The following is a 15,622-nucleotide window of genomic DNA, read 5'->3' as shown; positions in this document are numbered from 1 at the left end:
CTGTGTGGTTTAAGAAGAAATAGGCAGTTTTTTTATCCTGGATCATTCATTGAAGTACAGCAGCCTTTCGCAACTTCTGAAGCTGTCCATTGTGCTCAAATTCAGGAAACCCTAGCCAATATGGAGATGGGGAAGCTGTCCTGAAATGGGAATGGATTTCTGTTTTTCTGTCCATGCTTATACGACCATGGCTGCTCAGCTTCCCCAATATGCACAGTTTATACATCCCAGGTGCCCTGCTCTAAGCCATGGACAATATGTATTTTTTTATTGGTTATGTGCCATCAAGTCGTTTTTGACTCTTAGCGACCACATAGGTAGATTTTCTCCATGGTGATCTGTCCCTAGCCTGGTCTTTTAAGTCTCCCAACGGTGCCCCCATCGCCTCTGTAACTGAGTCCGTCCACCTTGCTGCTGGTCGTCCTTCCCTTTCCTTCTACTTTTCCCAGCATTAGGGCCTTTTCCAGAGAGCCGGGTCTTCATATACAGCAGCACAGAAAGCTCTTCAGAAAGGCACCCCTAATTTCACTGCATGGGAAGTGTCATGGAAGGGACTCATCAGTCAGGTGGGAACCAATCCGTGGGTTGAGGCCTGAGGTTCTAGGAGAAAGAATAAGTGCTCCTAACTCAACAGTTGTCCCTCTATTTAGGTCAAAAGGTTTGCAATTCTGGTGATTCAGGACTCCATCCCATCTTTGGAGAATATAGTCACCTAATCATGCTGGATTACTCTGCTCAAATCATTCAGTGCCCTCTAATTTGTATCTAATTCCCTCACCTGTTTCTCTCATCAATCATTCAGATAGTCAGACAGAGAGTTGCTTTGGCTGTTGAAGAACTGCAAATGAAAAAGCGCGTTTGGGAAATAGTGGAGAAGTAAGTTGCATACAAATATAAAGATCTGTCTCTCCAAAGTGACTTGAAAATGGCCCACAATCATCTTAGCTGCTGACAGCCTTGAAACACTGAGAACAGATGAGCCAATCAGGGCTCTCTCCCCAACTGACCAATCAGAGCAAAAAAAAAAAAAGTAATTCCAGCAATGCCCCACCCACCCACCTCCATAATTTAGTACAGGTTGGGTGCGTGTGCTTGGCAGGGGCATTTGCCAGGGTGTGTGTGTGTGGGGGGGGGGAGGTTTTTAAAAAGTCAAGACGACAGCCACAACTGTGTGATCAAAGTCCTGCCTTTTTTACATATGGGTTGGGTTTTTTTTGGACACTATCTCTGCATTTGAAAGTATAGGATCTTACTACTTTTATAAAAGACTGGAAACCCTTTATGGACTTTTTGCTGACAATGGAGAGAAGCGGTGATTTCAGGATTTCTTGATCAAAAGGTCTGTCTGTGGGAAGAAGGGAACAATGGTATGCAATTTGGGAGGGTGGAAATGACAATTATTATGTTTGTAACTGCTGCAAAGAAGGTTGGAGGACCCCTCTTTAGATATCTTCCTTTTCTTTTTCTTTCTCTTTTGCTATCTTTCTCTTTTATTTTATTTTCCTACTTTTTCTTTTATGTTTCTCTAGTTTTTTAAACTTATGTCAAATCTTCTTATAATAAACCTTACTTAAAAAAAAAAGTGTAGGATCTTGGGAAGATGCTGCAGCAGCTGATAGTCACTGTGTTGAGCCCAGGAACTGGAAGGCTAAGGGATGTGAGTGCTCCTTCCAGTGGAACCAGCTCTCACACCCTTCAGAATCTCAAGAAGGAAGCTGAGTTTAGTGTGATTTGGGAAGTATGGCTGTTGTGCCGGAAACAAATCAGTTCACCTGCCAAAGAGGAGCAGAGGCGTGGGCAGGCACAGTACTGATTTGGAAGCAGCCCAAAGATCCCTTGTGGGAGTCCCCTTATTGTGCTCCATTTTTTTCCTCCAGCCCATGCAAGAAACCCATTAAGAGACAATATTTGTTTATGGTGGCAATACTGTGAGAATCCTATAAGCTTCATTCACATAATTATATTCCAGAGTAATCACTGCTGCATTTGTCTTTTTATACCTGAGAGACCACATGCTGAAGGTCACAGAAATCCTCATTTGTATATAGATAATTGTTTTTTTACAGAGTCTGGTAAAATACGGCTCAGACAGCTGTATCAGTATTTGCCACATATATATGTATGGAGTTAATTAAAAAGTGATGAGAAAAACACAGACTTGCTGTATAGGAGTAAAAGGGATAAAAACAGAAGATGCTTGTTATAATCCAGCCCTCAGGATCTCACTCGGTACTGTAGGAAGAGGCTGTAGCTTGGAATTATTAGCAAAAGAGATCCAGTGGGACTCTCCCTACCAGCAACAAGACTCTGGCCTCCTCTGGCCTACTACAGTTTGCACTGTAATACTGAGGCATGGATACAGGAGATTAGCACCACAGGAAGTGTGAACAGATAATACTTTCTACTGGTCCAACTAAATAAGGAATCCCACAGGTACACTCCAGTCTTATGCAGGTTTTCTGAAAATTAATTTTCACTACCTTCAACAAGTCTTACCCCAAAACAATTGTTTCACAACTCTGGGGATTCTGCAACTGAGTGTGCTTGTAGTGTTATACTGGCAGAAGAGGGTCAAGGTGGGGCACAAATTCCAGAGATCTGAGACCTGGCATTTGCTAGGAGAACAGTCCTGCTGGCTAAGATATGTAAGCAAAGGACTCTGCTGACACACATACACAAAAGGAGGATGGAGAAGAGGTAGGGTAAAGAAGGGAGGCTCAAAATTATACCCTAACCAACCCTAGATTGGAGGCTGAATCGTAATGCTGGCACAAACTTAAGCGAGGCCGAGGACAATCCTAACTCACCTCCAACATACTGAATTCAAGGAGAGCATCAACCAACATTTCTTAATGTCCAGTCATGCTCACTAACGCTTCTGAGATTAATATGCAGCACAGTTTCAGCTTGCCTGATGTGGAATCTGGCTCACTGGCCACACTGCCCACTCAGAAGTGGGCTTTTCTTTGGGGTTTGCCATCCAGCTGGGTAAGTGGGGAAATGTGGAGCAGAAGAGCCTCCCTTTGTGAGAATGGATCTTTAGAAAGGGTTCTTTCAAAGAATGATGTACTGGAACTCCTCTTGCTCTCTTTTAAAAAATATCAAGGCTATGGAAAAAATACCTTTTTCTAATTTACTTAAATATTTCTTTCCCCCCACAGGCAGCTAAAGGAGGAGGATGACATGATCCGGAAGCAGGCGGTGATTGCCTTAGTAAGTCATAGTTTCTATCTAGCCCATTAGCCTCAACCTGTCAATCTGCAATCTCCAAAAGGGTCTTACAGGTAGTGGGTGAAATTTGGGAGGCAAAGGGGCTCCTGCTCGTACAGTGCAGTTTTCCATCTTCTCCTCCCTCCCAGCAGCAGATGTTCCTTCAGACCTCCTCCTGAGGGCCTCTTAACTCTCTGGAGCAGATTGGGAGGTTGTCTGAGAAGCTGCAGGGGGAAGGCTGTTGGGAGCTCTTTGGTCACTTGGAGTGGCTAATTAGATGCAATCCATAAAACCCCAAAGGGTGTCTCCAGTGTTATGTGCCTTGGGATTAAACTACTGTATTAATCTGGAGGCTCAAAAGCAGCTTTATTTTGCCCTGAATTGGGTGTGAGCAAGACTCATGTGCATTCCAGGTTGAATTGATGATGGTCACCAGGAGTCAAAGTTGACTCAAGGGAGCTTTCAGGGCTCCAGATGCCTGTTGACCTCTTGGGTTGCCTGTTGACCTCTTGGGTTGGCATTAGATTGTTTCATTTTCCCCAGGTCGCGTAGTTAGTACACTTATTTAAACAATTTATTTAAACAGTTTACACCTAAGCTCTAAATGACAAGCCCTCAAAGCAGTCAGCCACAATACAAATCATACCAAACAACATTAACAAATTGCAGTTAATAAGCAAAGAGTTAAAACAAGAGGGAACAGAAACATGCTAAGCTGCAATGTCAAGAAAATAAGTCCCAAAGCCAGATGAAACAGAAATATCTGCACTGATGACCAAGGGAGGAGGAATGAATTGGGATTTCTGGGGGAATGAGATAGGGTACTATTATCTAGAAGGCCTCATCCTTTTTCCTAGCCATTGAGCTTCTGAAGTTAAAGGATCATGGATCAAGATGTCAGGTGCTAAACACAGTGGTTAAGCAGATTCATAGACACTAAACCATAGATATTTTCTTTTTGCCACTATAGTTGATAAATTATGACTTGTTCTTAAAATGATGAGTGAATCCAGCCAATTGGTTTGATCAGTAAATCATGGTTAACACAAACAATAGTGCAGGACTTCTCAAATGTTGTGTCTCTGCAATAAACATACCACCTACCCTCAGTAATCACATTTCAGTCTACATACTAAACAAATACAATGATAGAACCCTGCAACCTCACAGAACAAAGCAGTTTCATTGGAAACAAGCAACAAAACAATTACATTCAAAACCATACTTCTCAATGGGAAGAATGAGCCCACCCAATCTCACATGACCCATGAAACCCAAGCCCATCTGGGTTTCATCCTGGACTGACATTTACTGATCTTGATCCCACTGCTGACTCATCCAGGCAATGTGGGGATACATTACACAGCAGTCCAGCCCTGGGAGCTAATGTTTTGTGCACATGGGCTACCACACTGTGTTCCCATTCTGCCTGGACAATTTCCTCTCCAGGCAGAGCAGGTGTGAGTTCTGGCAGTGACCCTGCTCTCATAGAGGAGTGGCAAAACTTGAGGAGTGCCACAACTTGAGGATGCCACACTTAGTGCAATTGTAAATCCAGCTATAATCTGTCTCCAAATTGTTTAGACCTTTGTACATGTTAACTGAACCACAGCAGGTTACAGCACCTAGCTGTCCTTGGCTGAACTCATAAAGCTAAGCAGGGTTGAATTTGATTAGTACTTGGATGGGAGACCAACACGCAACAACAGAACTGTAAGCTAGATTTGGAAACCAATAAAGTTCCAGAAAGCAATGTACAGGATGGGGAAAATATGGCTCAAGAGCAGCACATGTGAGAAAGACTTGGGTGTGCTAGTGGACCATAAGCTCAACATGTCCCAACAGTGTAATGCAGTTGCAAAGAAAGCCAATGACATCTTGAGGAGCATCAAGAAGAGCATAGAGTCTGGACTGCAGGAAGTAATTATCCCATTCTACTCTGCCATGGTCAGGCCCCACTGGAATATTGCGTTCAGTTCTGCACCCCCATTTTAAAAAGCCATTGATAAAGTGGAGAAGGTCCAAAGAGGGGCTATCAAGATGGTGAAAGGACTGGAAACCAAGTCCTGCAAAGAACAGTTAAAAGACCTAGGCATGTTTAGCTTGCAGAAGAGAAGGTTGAGAATGGACACAATAGCTGCCTTCAAATATCCGAAGGGTGGTCAGATTGCAGAGGGTTCAGGTTTATTCTCACTTGCTCCAGAGGGGAAGACTAGAACTAATGGGATGAAACTTCGGCTATGGATTTGACATTAGGAAGAATTTTTTTTTTTAATTAGAAAACTTTATTAAAGCATTTTCAAAATATACATAAAAACTAAAAAGATTGAAACAAAGAAACCTACAAAGAAAAAGAAACAGAACTAAAAAGGTGTGAAAAAATACAAAACAAACTACTAAAAAGTGACTTCCAACTTTCTGTAACAAAAATAATCATAAATCAGTATCAATCTCTTACTCCAATTCATATTATAGTAAACATTATTTCTATAAAGCATTTAAATTCTCGTTATTACATTCCCTTCTAAAACAAAATTACCCTCCCCAAAGAAAAACATATAAAACCCTTCAAACATAATTTGGCACCTAATAGAGTAACAAACACTACCCTTCTTCACTATAATTTGCTCCTGTCTGCCGACTAAACTACAGTAACATTAACCAAAAATATAAACATTATCCAAACAGCATAAACATTTATCTAAACCCTTAAAGAACCACCCTGATAACCACATTTAAACAATACCCAGGCATTTACCAAAGATGTAAGAATTTTCAAAACAGCATAACCATTTATCCAAACCTTTAAGAAACCATCCCGAAAAATCATTTAGACAATTATCCCACTTCAAAGTAAACCAAGTCATTTACATGTCTCAGTATTATGTACAGAGCTTTCTTCTTGCCAATTTCAAATTCTACAACCTGCTTTAAAAAGCCCAAATATTTGTCCAAAATCTTCCAGCCTCTAGAGTTTAAGTCTCTTTCTTGGTCATGGTGTGGTGGCAACACTGTCTTCTTATCTTCAACTTTTGACAACTCAATTTTCCTTTGACTATTTAAACATAAGTCACCAATTCTCATCTTTTTCTTTGGAGAAACCACTTCACTCTTAAGGTAGTTTTCAGCCTTATCAGTTTCTCTCAATTCTTGTGACAATTTGGAGTCCACAAATTCTGAGAAAAGCTCCAGGACTTGAATAACAGCATTGTAGAGATCTTTAAATATCAAATTAATTTCCTCCATATTTCCTAAGGGTAAGATAGATTATGGCACCCTCTAGTGCCTCAGGAAGGTAAAGTCATTAATGCTGTAACTGAGCACTCTCTCCATCCTTTTTATCTCCTGTGTGGCCAATCAGGAAAATAAAAAGTAATAACAAACAGCATTCCCATGGGAAAGTGAAAGCAAATAGATCAGAACTCCAATCTGCAGATTCAATGAAGAAGAGAAAGTTTTATATTCCTCAAAAATCACTTTAATAAAAAAAAGCAATTAAAAAAAACCAAAATCCTTTAAATCTCAATTTAACAAATTATATATAAAAAGCCAGATTACCAAGTTAATAATTTTCAAAAATAATGAGAGTCACCAAGAGATTCCACATTTCTTTGTTGTAGAAAGCCTCTCTTTGGTAAAATTCAAAAAACACCTTAGTGCTGTAGAAATGGGGTGGGCAGTTTTAAGGTCCGTTACGGCTTCAGAGCGGCTTGGAAAGAAGATGATGGCCCTGCCTCCAGCTGATCACTTACCAGTCAATGGCAAAATGCTGTTTTTTAGTCTTCTGGCTGTGACCAGCCATCTGGAGAACACATGGGGTGACTCATGGGGTTCTCCTTAATCTGGAGAATGCTTCTGGGCTCCAAGGAAGCCTGCCTGAGCCTAAGAAAAAAAGCCACTCTGACAGGTCAGTCCATAGACAGTGGAAAAAACCAGTTCAAGCTGCCATTGTTCCCATCAGAAGTCCGACATCAGGAAGAAATTCTTGACAGTAAGAGCTGTCAATCAGTGAAATAGGTTACAGCATGGAGTGGTTTCTTCCTCTTCATGGGAGGTTTTCAAACAAAGGCTAGATAGTCATCTGTCAGGGATGGTGTAGTGAATCCTGCAGTGTGCTGGGGTAGGACTTGATGACCTTTTAGGCCACTTCTAACTCTATGATTCTATGAATCAAGGTCAACTTGAAGTAGACTTCCCTTTATATTAACGTGCAGATAGGAACTTTCTACATTGTTCACTTTCCAAAATTGCCAATCAGGGATGCTCCCTACTTTGTCTCTTACTAGGGTGTTCTTGGCATCCGCCACAAGAGTGTGTTCTTTACCTTGTTGGAGATGCTGGAACTGGACACCAATGAGGACGTTCGCATACAGGTCGGTAGAAGAACTCTCCAGGGAGATGGAGGAGGGCTGGCTGTGTTATCTGCACTGGTTTGGTTGATCAGTATTTTGGATGCATTCCGTTCTGTTACAGGTCATTAGAGCCTTTTGCACTCTCGGAATGGATAACATGCACGTGAGGAAGAGCCTTAAGAATAAGAAACAAGGAGGAGGGATCCTGGCCAGGTATTATGCACATTAAGAGAAGCTGTTGATTTAGAGCAAAGGTACACAATCACATTTCCAGCGATAAGCAGGTGGTTATTTGAGGACCAAAAAGGAGCTTTGGGACTTATCCTGGTACATGTCCTGTATCTGAACATGTCCTGGTAACCATTTTTACATGGGGAGACTGTGATATTGTCTTGATCTCATCCCCAGCCCACAAGTGAGGTAGTTTAAAGTTGTCTTTAGCTGTTCCACTCCTAAAGTAGCATTAAAGGCTGTTCTGATTTGAACAGCAGAAGAGTCCAGTGCTTTCAAACTAGCTTCTCCCCTAGAGAACCCACCAGGCATCTGAGCCAATCCCTGGTTCACAGACATGGATGACATACTCCCCTCCTTGCAGTCTAGATTGGAAACAGTTAATCTGAGGAGGAAGAAACTAGGAGCTCTGATTTATAGCATTTATGAAGGTTAAAAACACAAGAATTCCACTGAGTACCATGCTTTTAGATGAGAAATCTCTATATAAGCAATTTATGAAGGAAAAACTCTTGTTAATTTCTTCTCCCTTTTTTAATAGGAAGGGCTGCCAGCTTGCCTCTTTTGTGAAGGAGCAATCTGTGTTCTTTGCTTTGTTAATTGCTAGACTTTTTATCAGGGTGAGAAATAACTCTCACACTGGATCAGCCTGAATAACAGTTCCCTAGTGGTGGCTGCACAGTAAAGCAGGAGAATGAGAATATTCAATATTAATTCATATTATTAATCTTTATCTGCCAGGCCTCTGATTGAACGGGGTGGGGGATCTGATGGGTAGAGAGTAGGCTTCCTGCCCACTCTGCTTCTCCTGTGGTCAGAGGCCTGGCAAGTAAAAAACTGCCTTTTCCAGATTCTTCTACAATCACTTTTAGCCCTGCCCTAAACCCCATAGCTAAACCTGGGTTTAAAAATAGCATATGTTGTGGTGGGAGTGGTGAAGCAGTTGTGAAAGCTGCAAGGAGCTGCACTGTGAAGAGAAACCATTCGCTCAACACCATTGTTAGCAATCACTCTGCTTTAAGCATGGGTTCACTGCTGTTCTGAAAAGCTCTAAACCCATATCTGAAAGCAGCCAGGGCATGGGTTTAGCTCTCTTTCAAAACAGCAGTGGAAGAGTGAAACAGTTCGCTCTTGTGTCACTGCCCTACCTCCCCTGTGCCTTTCAGCTCTTCTTCAGGCTGCCTGTCAGATATTGGCAGGCCAAATCTCGGCTTCTCCTGCCACTGCTCCCTGCCTGTATCAGTCTAGCTTGATGGCAGGGCTTGGAGGGGCAGCAGGAGAGGCAGGGAAAGATTGTTATTGATCGGTTACTTCTTGATGTGTGGGGTCAGTGACCTGGCAGATAGAGAGCCCTCTCCCCCACTTCTGCTGCCACCCTTTCCTGCTTTACTGGGCAACCTGGTGTCAGATTTGCAAGGGGGAGGGCAAACTCATGGATGTAACCATCTCTCCAAACTCATTGTCTCCCCAAACCCCAGCCCCAGCCCCAGCCCATGTATGGGAGAATGATTAGTGATTGTTGGTGATGCTCAGTAGGAGGGGAAATCGAACCAGGAGAATCCATTAATCATTTATGTTAACCTGCCCCATATTGAAACTGGAAGGACAGTGCCCTTCATCAGCATCATTACAGTAGTGTGGCAAAATCTAGTTGGGCAGTGAGGTAGCAAATTTAATGCCAGCATGCTGGTGGACTACATCTGAATCCAACCATTTGGCCGTGCCCTTCGTCAAGCATGCTGCAATTGCATCTACCATGCCAACCCTGCACTGAACAGAGGGCTAGACTAGATACCTCTAATATGTCTTCCAAGGGTAGCCAGGTGGGCAGGGAATGGAGGAAACAAGCAGTGCAAGATGCTGAGTGCTTAATTGTGGTTTAGGGCAATCTGTGAAATCACTCAGTGTTTCACTGCACTAAGTATATAACGTGGATCTGAAGGTTTAAGTGGATGAGGTCCTGGTTGAAAATCTGTCATTTGGGGACCATGCTATAAAGGAAAATCCTGCTTTCAAAAGGCAGAGTTCAGCAGCAACAAGTTTCCCAGTGAAGATACCATGTCAGCAAATGAACACTGCAACAAACGTAATTAGACATTCTTAATGTTTCTAAAATGCGTAACTCATAAGGAAGTTTTGTTTACAACCTCTTCTATTTTGTGTTTTCCCTGCTTTTATTTTTTCCTTTTCTAATCTCTGTCTCCTTTTTCCAGAGAGTCTAGCAAAGCCTTGGAGATGCTTGACCAAAGCCCAGACATTCAGAAAGAGTTGATGCTCCAACCTTATATAATGCAGTGAAATGATCTTTTTTGGCATGCAGATACAAGTAGTGGATTAAAACATTGCCTCTGGGTTTCCAGTGGGCAGAACAGAAGAAATATGGGGTCTGTCTTTGACCAGCTGGGTTCACGGGACCATTTGCAATGGTGGAAGGTCCAGTTAATGGCAGATGTTCAGGCCATCTGTTTGAGGTTCTCTCTGTGCAGCTGCTTTTTCTGCAGACTGTTGGCTCTATGTTGTCATGTGGTTGATGTAATTCCAAGTTACATCCATCTTGCTGCTGTCACCTTAAGCAAATCACCAGAGTCGATTCTTCTGAAACTGCTGCCCAGGCAGGAAATGAAATCTAACTAGGAAGGGGCCCTGAAGATGCAAATTGGTGCTATTTCTGGCCACTGATTGCCCCAGCAAAAGTAGAACCATTATTTTTTTCCGGTTATAGTGAGTTGTTGAGCCTGCCTGCTTTCACTCTGCGGATCACCAGCAGCGGGCTGGTGTTACTCTTTTGATGGAAAAGGGGGACCATAGAAAATGGGACTATGGTCTTGAGGACTTGCCTGGGTGAAAACAAGGCAGTGCATTGAGAGGAACATTTTGTGGTTTCCATGAGATTGTTAATGGTCAGGCTTCTTTGCAATCCCATGTAGAGGGCTTGGCTGGGAACATCTATGTTGGCATGGGTAGGCTGCTGCTGCTGCAATTCTGAAGGGCCTGCATGGCATAAAAAGCTTCATCATCCAAGCCTGAATATTTTTTTAAAAAATGCAAACAAAAGTTTAAATGGAGCTAAGCCTGCATTAATGCAGGGCAGCATGAATACATATTTTTCATCATGTTTAATAAAAACAGTGCTTAAGTTTAATAAAATAATTGTGCGCCAAATATTAGCCAATACTTTTGCAATCAAGTGGACAGGAAGATGGGGATCTAGCTTACTTCTTTAGTGAGCAGTGTGTGTAGATGTTGTATCCATTGATCACCATAATGAAAAGGGCTTGAAACTTTTTTGATAGAGTTAAAAAAGAAAAGCAGAGGAGGTGACCAGACATTCTCCCTTAGTCCTAAAGACAGCAGGCATGAATTTTAACAGTTTCGGACAGCAAGAATTGATTGGATACTGCACCCAACTTATAACAGGCCAATTCTGAAGCTTGTTCTGAGAATACTGAGAATTGGAGAGCATGTCATGGGCTTTCTTACAACTTGGTTACTACAAGAAACTTACCAAATCATGAAATGCTGTCATAGGCAGGCCTGGATAGTTCTGAGACATCCATTTCTCCAACACTGAAGTGTTGATATTGCTTACTGCCATCCTTTTTGGCTGCCAGTCACACCCAATTCCTCTCTACCTTTCTAGCTTAGCTTTTTCATTTTTCTAGGCACTTCTAAACACAGCAGTGAATTGCCACCTTTTTTACATTTTAAAATCACTTCCCCAATAGTGACTTAATAGCACCTTCTAGCTAGAAGTCACCCAGCCACTGTGGGCAATATAAAACCTCTTCTCATTATTTCTACGTCGGCACAATGCTGGTTAAACCACTCTAGAAGCTGCTTTATATCACCAATGGGAATCCTCACTAAGGATGCTGATGGGTTTTAAGTGGGACAAAGAGGCATTCTTTAAAATAAAGACGTTAGAGGCTGACTTTTTGCTTTTCGTCTGCCAAATACCTCCCTCTGTTTTAATTGAAAACCTATTTTTTAAACATTAAGTGAAGAAGGACAGTGGTCTGGTCGGAAAGTGCTTCTGGGCACATTGTTCTCCTGGGCATCAGGCTGCGTATCCGGCTTACCACAAGAAATTTCCCCAAAGGTTTTTGGTCACTTGCAAGAATCTCTTGCTAGTTAGCTTTTGCATAGACCTCAACAATCCTGCAAAACCTCACAGCATGAGCATGTGCTGGCTGGGTAGTCAGTGATACTGTATTTATGCCAGACCTCTTCCATATTTTGAGAGGAGCAGAGAATGGAACTGGTCTTAGAAAGCTGGTGACCAAAGAGAGATGATCCGAAAGCCCACTCTTATGCAATGGTGTCCTCAGCCACCAGTGGAACCTTCACTCTGGCCATTGAATGGGATCTCAGAAGGGCTACTGGATTTTTTTCCAAATCATTTTCCTTCACAGAGCAGCAGCACAAGCTGGAGGGTAAGCAAATCGCTTGTCATCTAGCCATGTTGTAAGCACGCCAGTAAAAGCAAAAACATCCCTGCATTTTGAGTCTTGGCAAAGTTAAGGGTGGTGATTCACTACGATATTTTAATACTGATTTTTATGCAACCTCATATTGCATAATTTAACACTTCCCCAGTGCAATTGCTTTTACTTCTGAGACATGAGAATTCGGGCTGACTGGCTTATCCCTTGTAGAACCCCCACGTCTGTTAGTCATAGGTAGCAGAAGTCACACTGGAAACCTTTGCTGGGTTGAGTAGTTGCACATTTTACCCCTCATAAATGTGCCAAGAAATCAATACATTAACATTAAACAAAATGTGTGCTAAATGCAGGCATCTCCAGGACAGGACAAAACAGAAAGCACAACAGATGACATCGCTATGTGCAGTTTCTGATGGAACAGCATGGTGCTGTCCTTAGGAACAATCAGTGTAGCTGGAAATTAGAAGGGGAAGGAGTCAGTATGGTTGACAATACCCTTCCATACTGGAATGGGAAGAAGCATAACAAACATCTCCCTAGTATTTGCCCAAATCCTCTCTGGCTCCTTTGGATAGTTATTTATCTTAGACCTTCTTTTTAAAAAGCTCTTGAAATCTAGCAGGCAGGCAGCAGAGGTCCAGGGTCACGGTCTCTTCTAGCAGGCTATGGAGCCCATGGGGCTCTAGATCACTCTTCAGAAAAGAAAGGAATGGGTGGCTGGGATCTTCTCTTGCTTTGGAAGTGTCCAAGCAGTGCAAAGTGAACTCATATTCACATGGCTGAAAGGCTGCCCACCGCTGATCGAAGAGCTTAAGATGTCATGGTTCTGTTTTCCAAAATCATTCTGGCTTAACTAGAACAGATTTTTAAGCCAAATTCCCATTTGTGCAGAATTCACCCCCATCTTTCAATAAAAGGAAGCTAAAAATGCTTATGGATTGAGAGAGAATTTTGCCATCTGGAATCTATTACATTTTAGTATATTTATATTTTATTGATTATTATTATATTATATTATATTATATTATATTATATTATATTATATTATATTATATTACTGTATAGTATTTATTACATTGTGGTTAATTGTTTTTTTTACTGTAAACCACCCAGAGTCCCCCCTTGAGGGGAAGATGGGCAGTGATAAATTTGACAAACAAACAAACGAACGAACGAACGAATGAATGAATGAATGAATGAAATGAAATGAAATGAAATAAACACACTTGGTAGCTAGGGGTATAAATGTAACTTTACTTTAAAAGTTCCAAGGTAGTAAATCCATAATCTGTTCTTCTAAGTGAAAACACATTCAGAGACTATAATTATTTGCACACTTACTTGGAGATAAGTATTATTGAAAAAAGACTGAATAGACATGCACAGGACTGAACTAAGAATGGACCAAACTCCAGTTCAGGCAAGGGAAGCAGAGATCTGAACAATTAATGACATATTGCTTGTTATTAAAGACAAGCTGACTCTCTTGACAAAAACATTTGAAAAATGAATGTGAAGACTGCATGACAACATAGAACGATTACAGTTATTTGCCTTCTCATGTCTGGTAGACTTCTTTCTTTTCTCTCTGCGAATGTATTCCTGAAATGGATGCAGTGGACAGAAATCAGCAGGAAAAATTAGACAGGTGCAACAAGGGGTTTAGGCAGTAAGAAATATTTGCTAGGCTAAATTTCCGCTGGAATTAACTGCATCTATGGGAGACCCTTCTGGCTAAGGCCATAGAACCTGGAACATTATTGACCCCAGTGCTAGAACAGGGCATATTATAGCTCTGTTGCCCATCAAAATGGACAGACTTTTTTTAAAGACCCTTTTAAAAAAAAAGAGAGAGATTAAGATGCTTAGGAGCTGCCTACTCATCTGACCCCCACTCTCCCTCCTTCCTTTTCACTTTACCCTCATCATTTTTCTTTTGCCAGTTTGGTCAGCACTGATAAGATGGTCACTTGCAAGAATGAGTCTGGTCAACTTTTAGGGATTAAGGACATAGTTGACATTTTTTAAAGAGGATGAGGGCCACCATGATGGGGGCAGGTCACGTATCTGAGCAGTCTTCCTTTTTTAAAAAAAAATTTAAAGCCTATTTTAGGACTTTCATTACAATTTTCATTCATTTCTTGCCACAAAAATGGGGCCTGGGAGCTGCTGGCAATTTGGGGATCTCAGGTAGGGCAGCTGCCCCACCGTTCTTCTTCTTAACAAGAGGTCCTGCTGATATTAGCTGAAACAGAATACTGTCCTGCATAGTTTACTTGTTTTATGATATCCTTACAATGACTTCAATAGTAATAGACTGATATTTCACTTGCAATCCAATGGGCTTACACGTGCACAGCATTCATTCTTGCTTTGGAGCAGATGACGTTTCAGTACTCCTTCCAAAATCATCATCATCATCACCATCATCATCCAAAAGCCCAGAGTCTTTAAACTGATGATAGGCTTGACTGCTACAGATATCACATTCCATCTGGTATTCTACATTTTCGGAGTACTGTAACACTTAGCAAATGGTCACTTGTTTTGTTCTATTTTGCCACCACCAGCAGTGGCACTGGAGGCATCTGCACCAGTTCCAGAACCAGTTTTCTGGCTGAATTCAGTGTCCTCTAGTTTACACACAGTAAAGAGATTGATTTCACATCTGAGCATGTTCACAAAGTGTGTGTATGTGAGCGGGTAGGGAGAGGAGGAATGTTTGCTATGACAACCTTGAATGGATTTTCCCTGTTTTTTTCTAATAACTGTGTCACTGTTGAATAACTCCAATTTCCCTGGAGTAAATAGGGTGAGACTTGCTGACTGCAATCAGAATATATATATATATATATGTTATATCATTTCCCCCCAAGGAATAAGATTTATATTCAGAACATGGTTGGGAATTGAGAAATCAGTTGGTTAATAAATCTTTCCTGCATCCATTGGTTTTGCCTTTCCATCATTCTGGCATGGTGTTGGTCCCTTCTGGTAATAATTTATTCTGCCACAAAGATGTGGTATTTTTTTTTCCAATGCTTTTGCATGCTTAATCAGGAAGAACTCCAACTGCTTTTACTGAGGCTAAAGCATGCAAGCAAGGGATTGCTGCCTTTCCTTTTTCAGGCAGATACAGGGAGAAATTATTGTGGTTTGTGTGTGCTAGGAAGAAGGAGCAGAGGAGTGGAAAGTGGTGGGTGACTGGCTCAAAATAGATCAGCATTTCTCTAACCACTTTATTGGGGGGGTCATAAAAGTCAAGAGGACAGACATGACCATATCACTGAAGTCTTGCCTCTGTAGATGCATGTGAAAAATAAGGAGGGCTTCAATCACCCAGTTGTGGCTACCCTCTTGACTTTTTTGACCCCACGCAGAGAC

At 41.7% G+C, this 15,622-nt stretch overlaps 1 protein-coding gene across 1 annotated transcript in view; it reads left to right on the top strand.

Moving 5' to 3' along the window:
* The window catches only part of HEATR9 (HEAT repeat containing 9), a 41,867-nt gene extending 31,426 nt beyond the window's left edge, over positions 1 to 10,441 (top strand). The window contains exons 13-17 of the mRNA XM_063293207.1: positions 803 to 876; positions 3,162 to 3,213; positions 7,497 to 7,583; positions 7,684 to 7,775; positions 10,007 to 10,441. Of these exons, the coding sequence (XP_063149277.1) occupies positions 803 to 876; positions 3,162 to 3,213; positions 7,497 to 7,583; positions 7,684 to 7,775; positions 10,007 to 10,091 (390 nt within the window). The 3' untranslated portion in view covers positions 10,092 to 10,441. The remainder of the gene's footprint in view (positions 1 to 802; positions 877 to 3,161; positions 3,214 to 7,496; positions 7,584 to 7,683; positions 7,776 to 10,006) is intronic.
* Positions 10,442 to 15,622: the final 5,181 nt, after the last annotated feature.

The sequence above is a fragment of the Candoia aspera genome, chromosome 2 (assembly GCF_035149785.1).
Source record: "Candoia aspera isolate rCanAsp1 chromosome 2, rCanAsp1.hap2, whole genome shotgun sequence".
NCBI classification, from domain to species: domain Eukaryota; kingdom Metazoa; phylum Chordata; class Lepidosauria; order Squamata; family Boidae; genus Candoia; species Candoia aspera.
The sequence above is the reverse complement of the archived record's forward strand: the minus strand, read 5'-3'. Positions and strand labels throughout refer to the sequence as shown.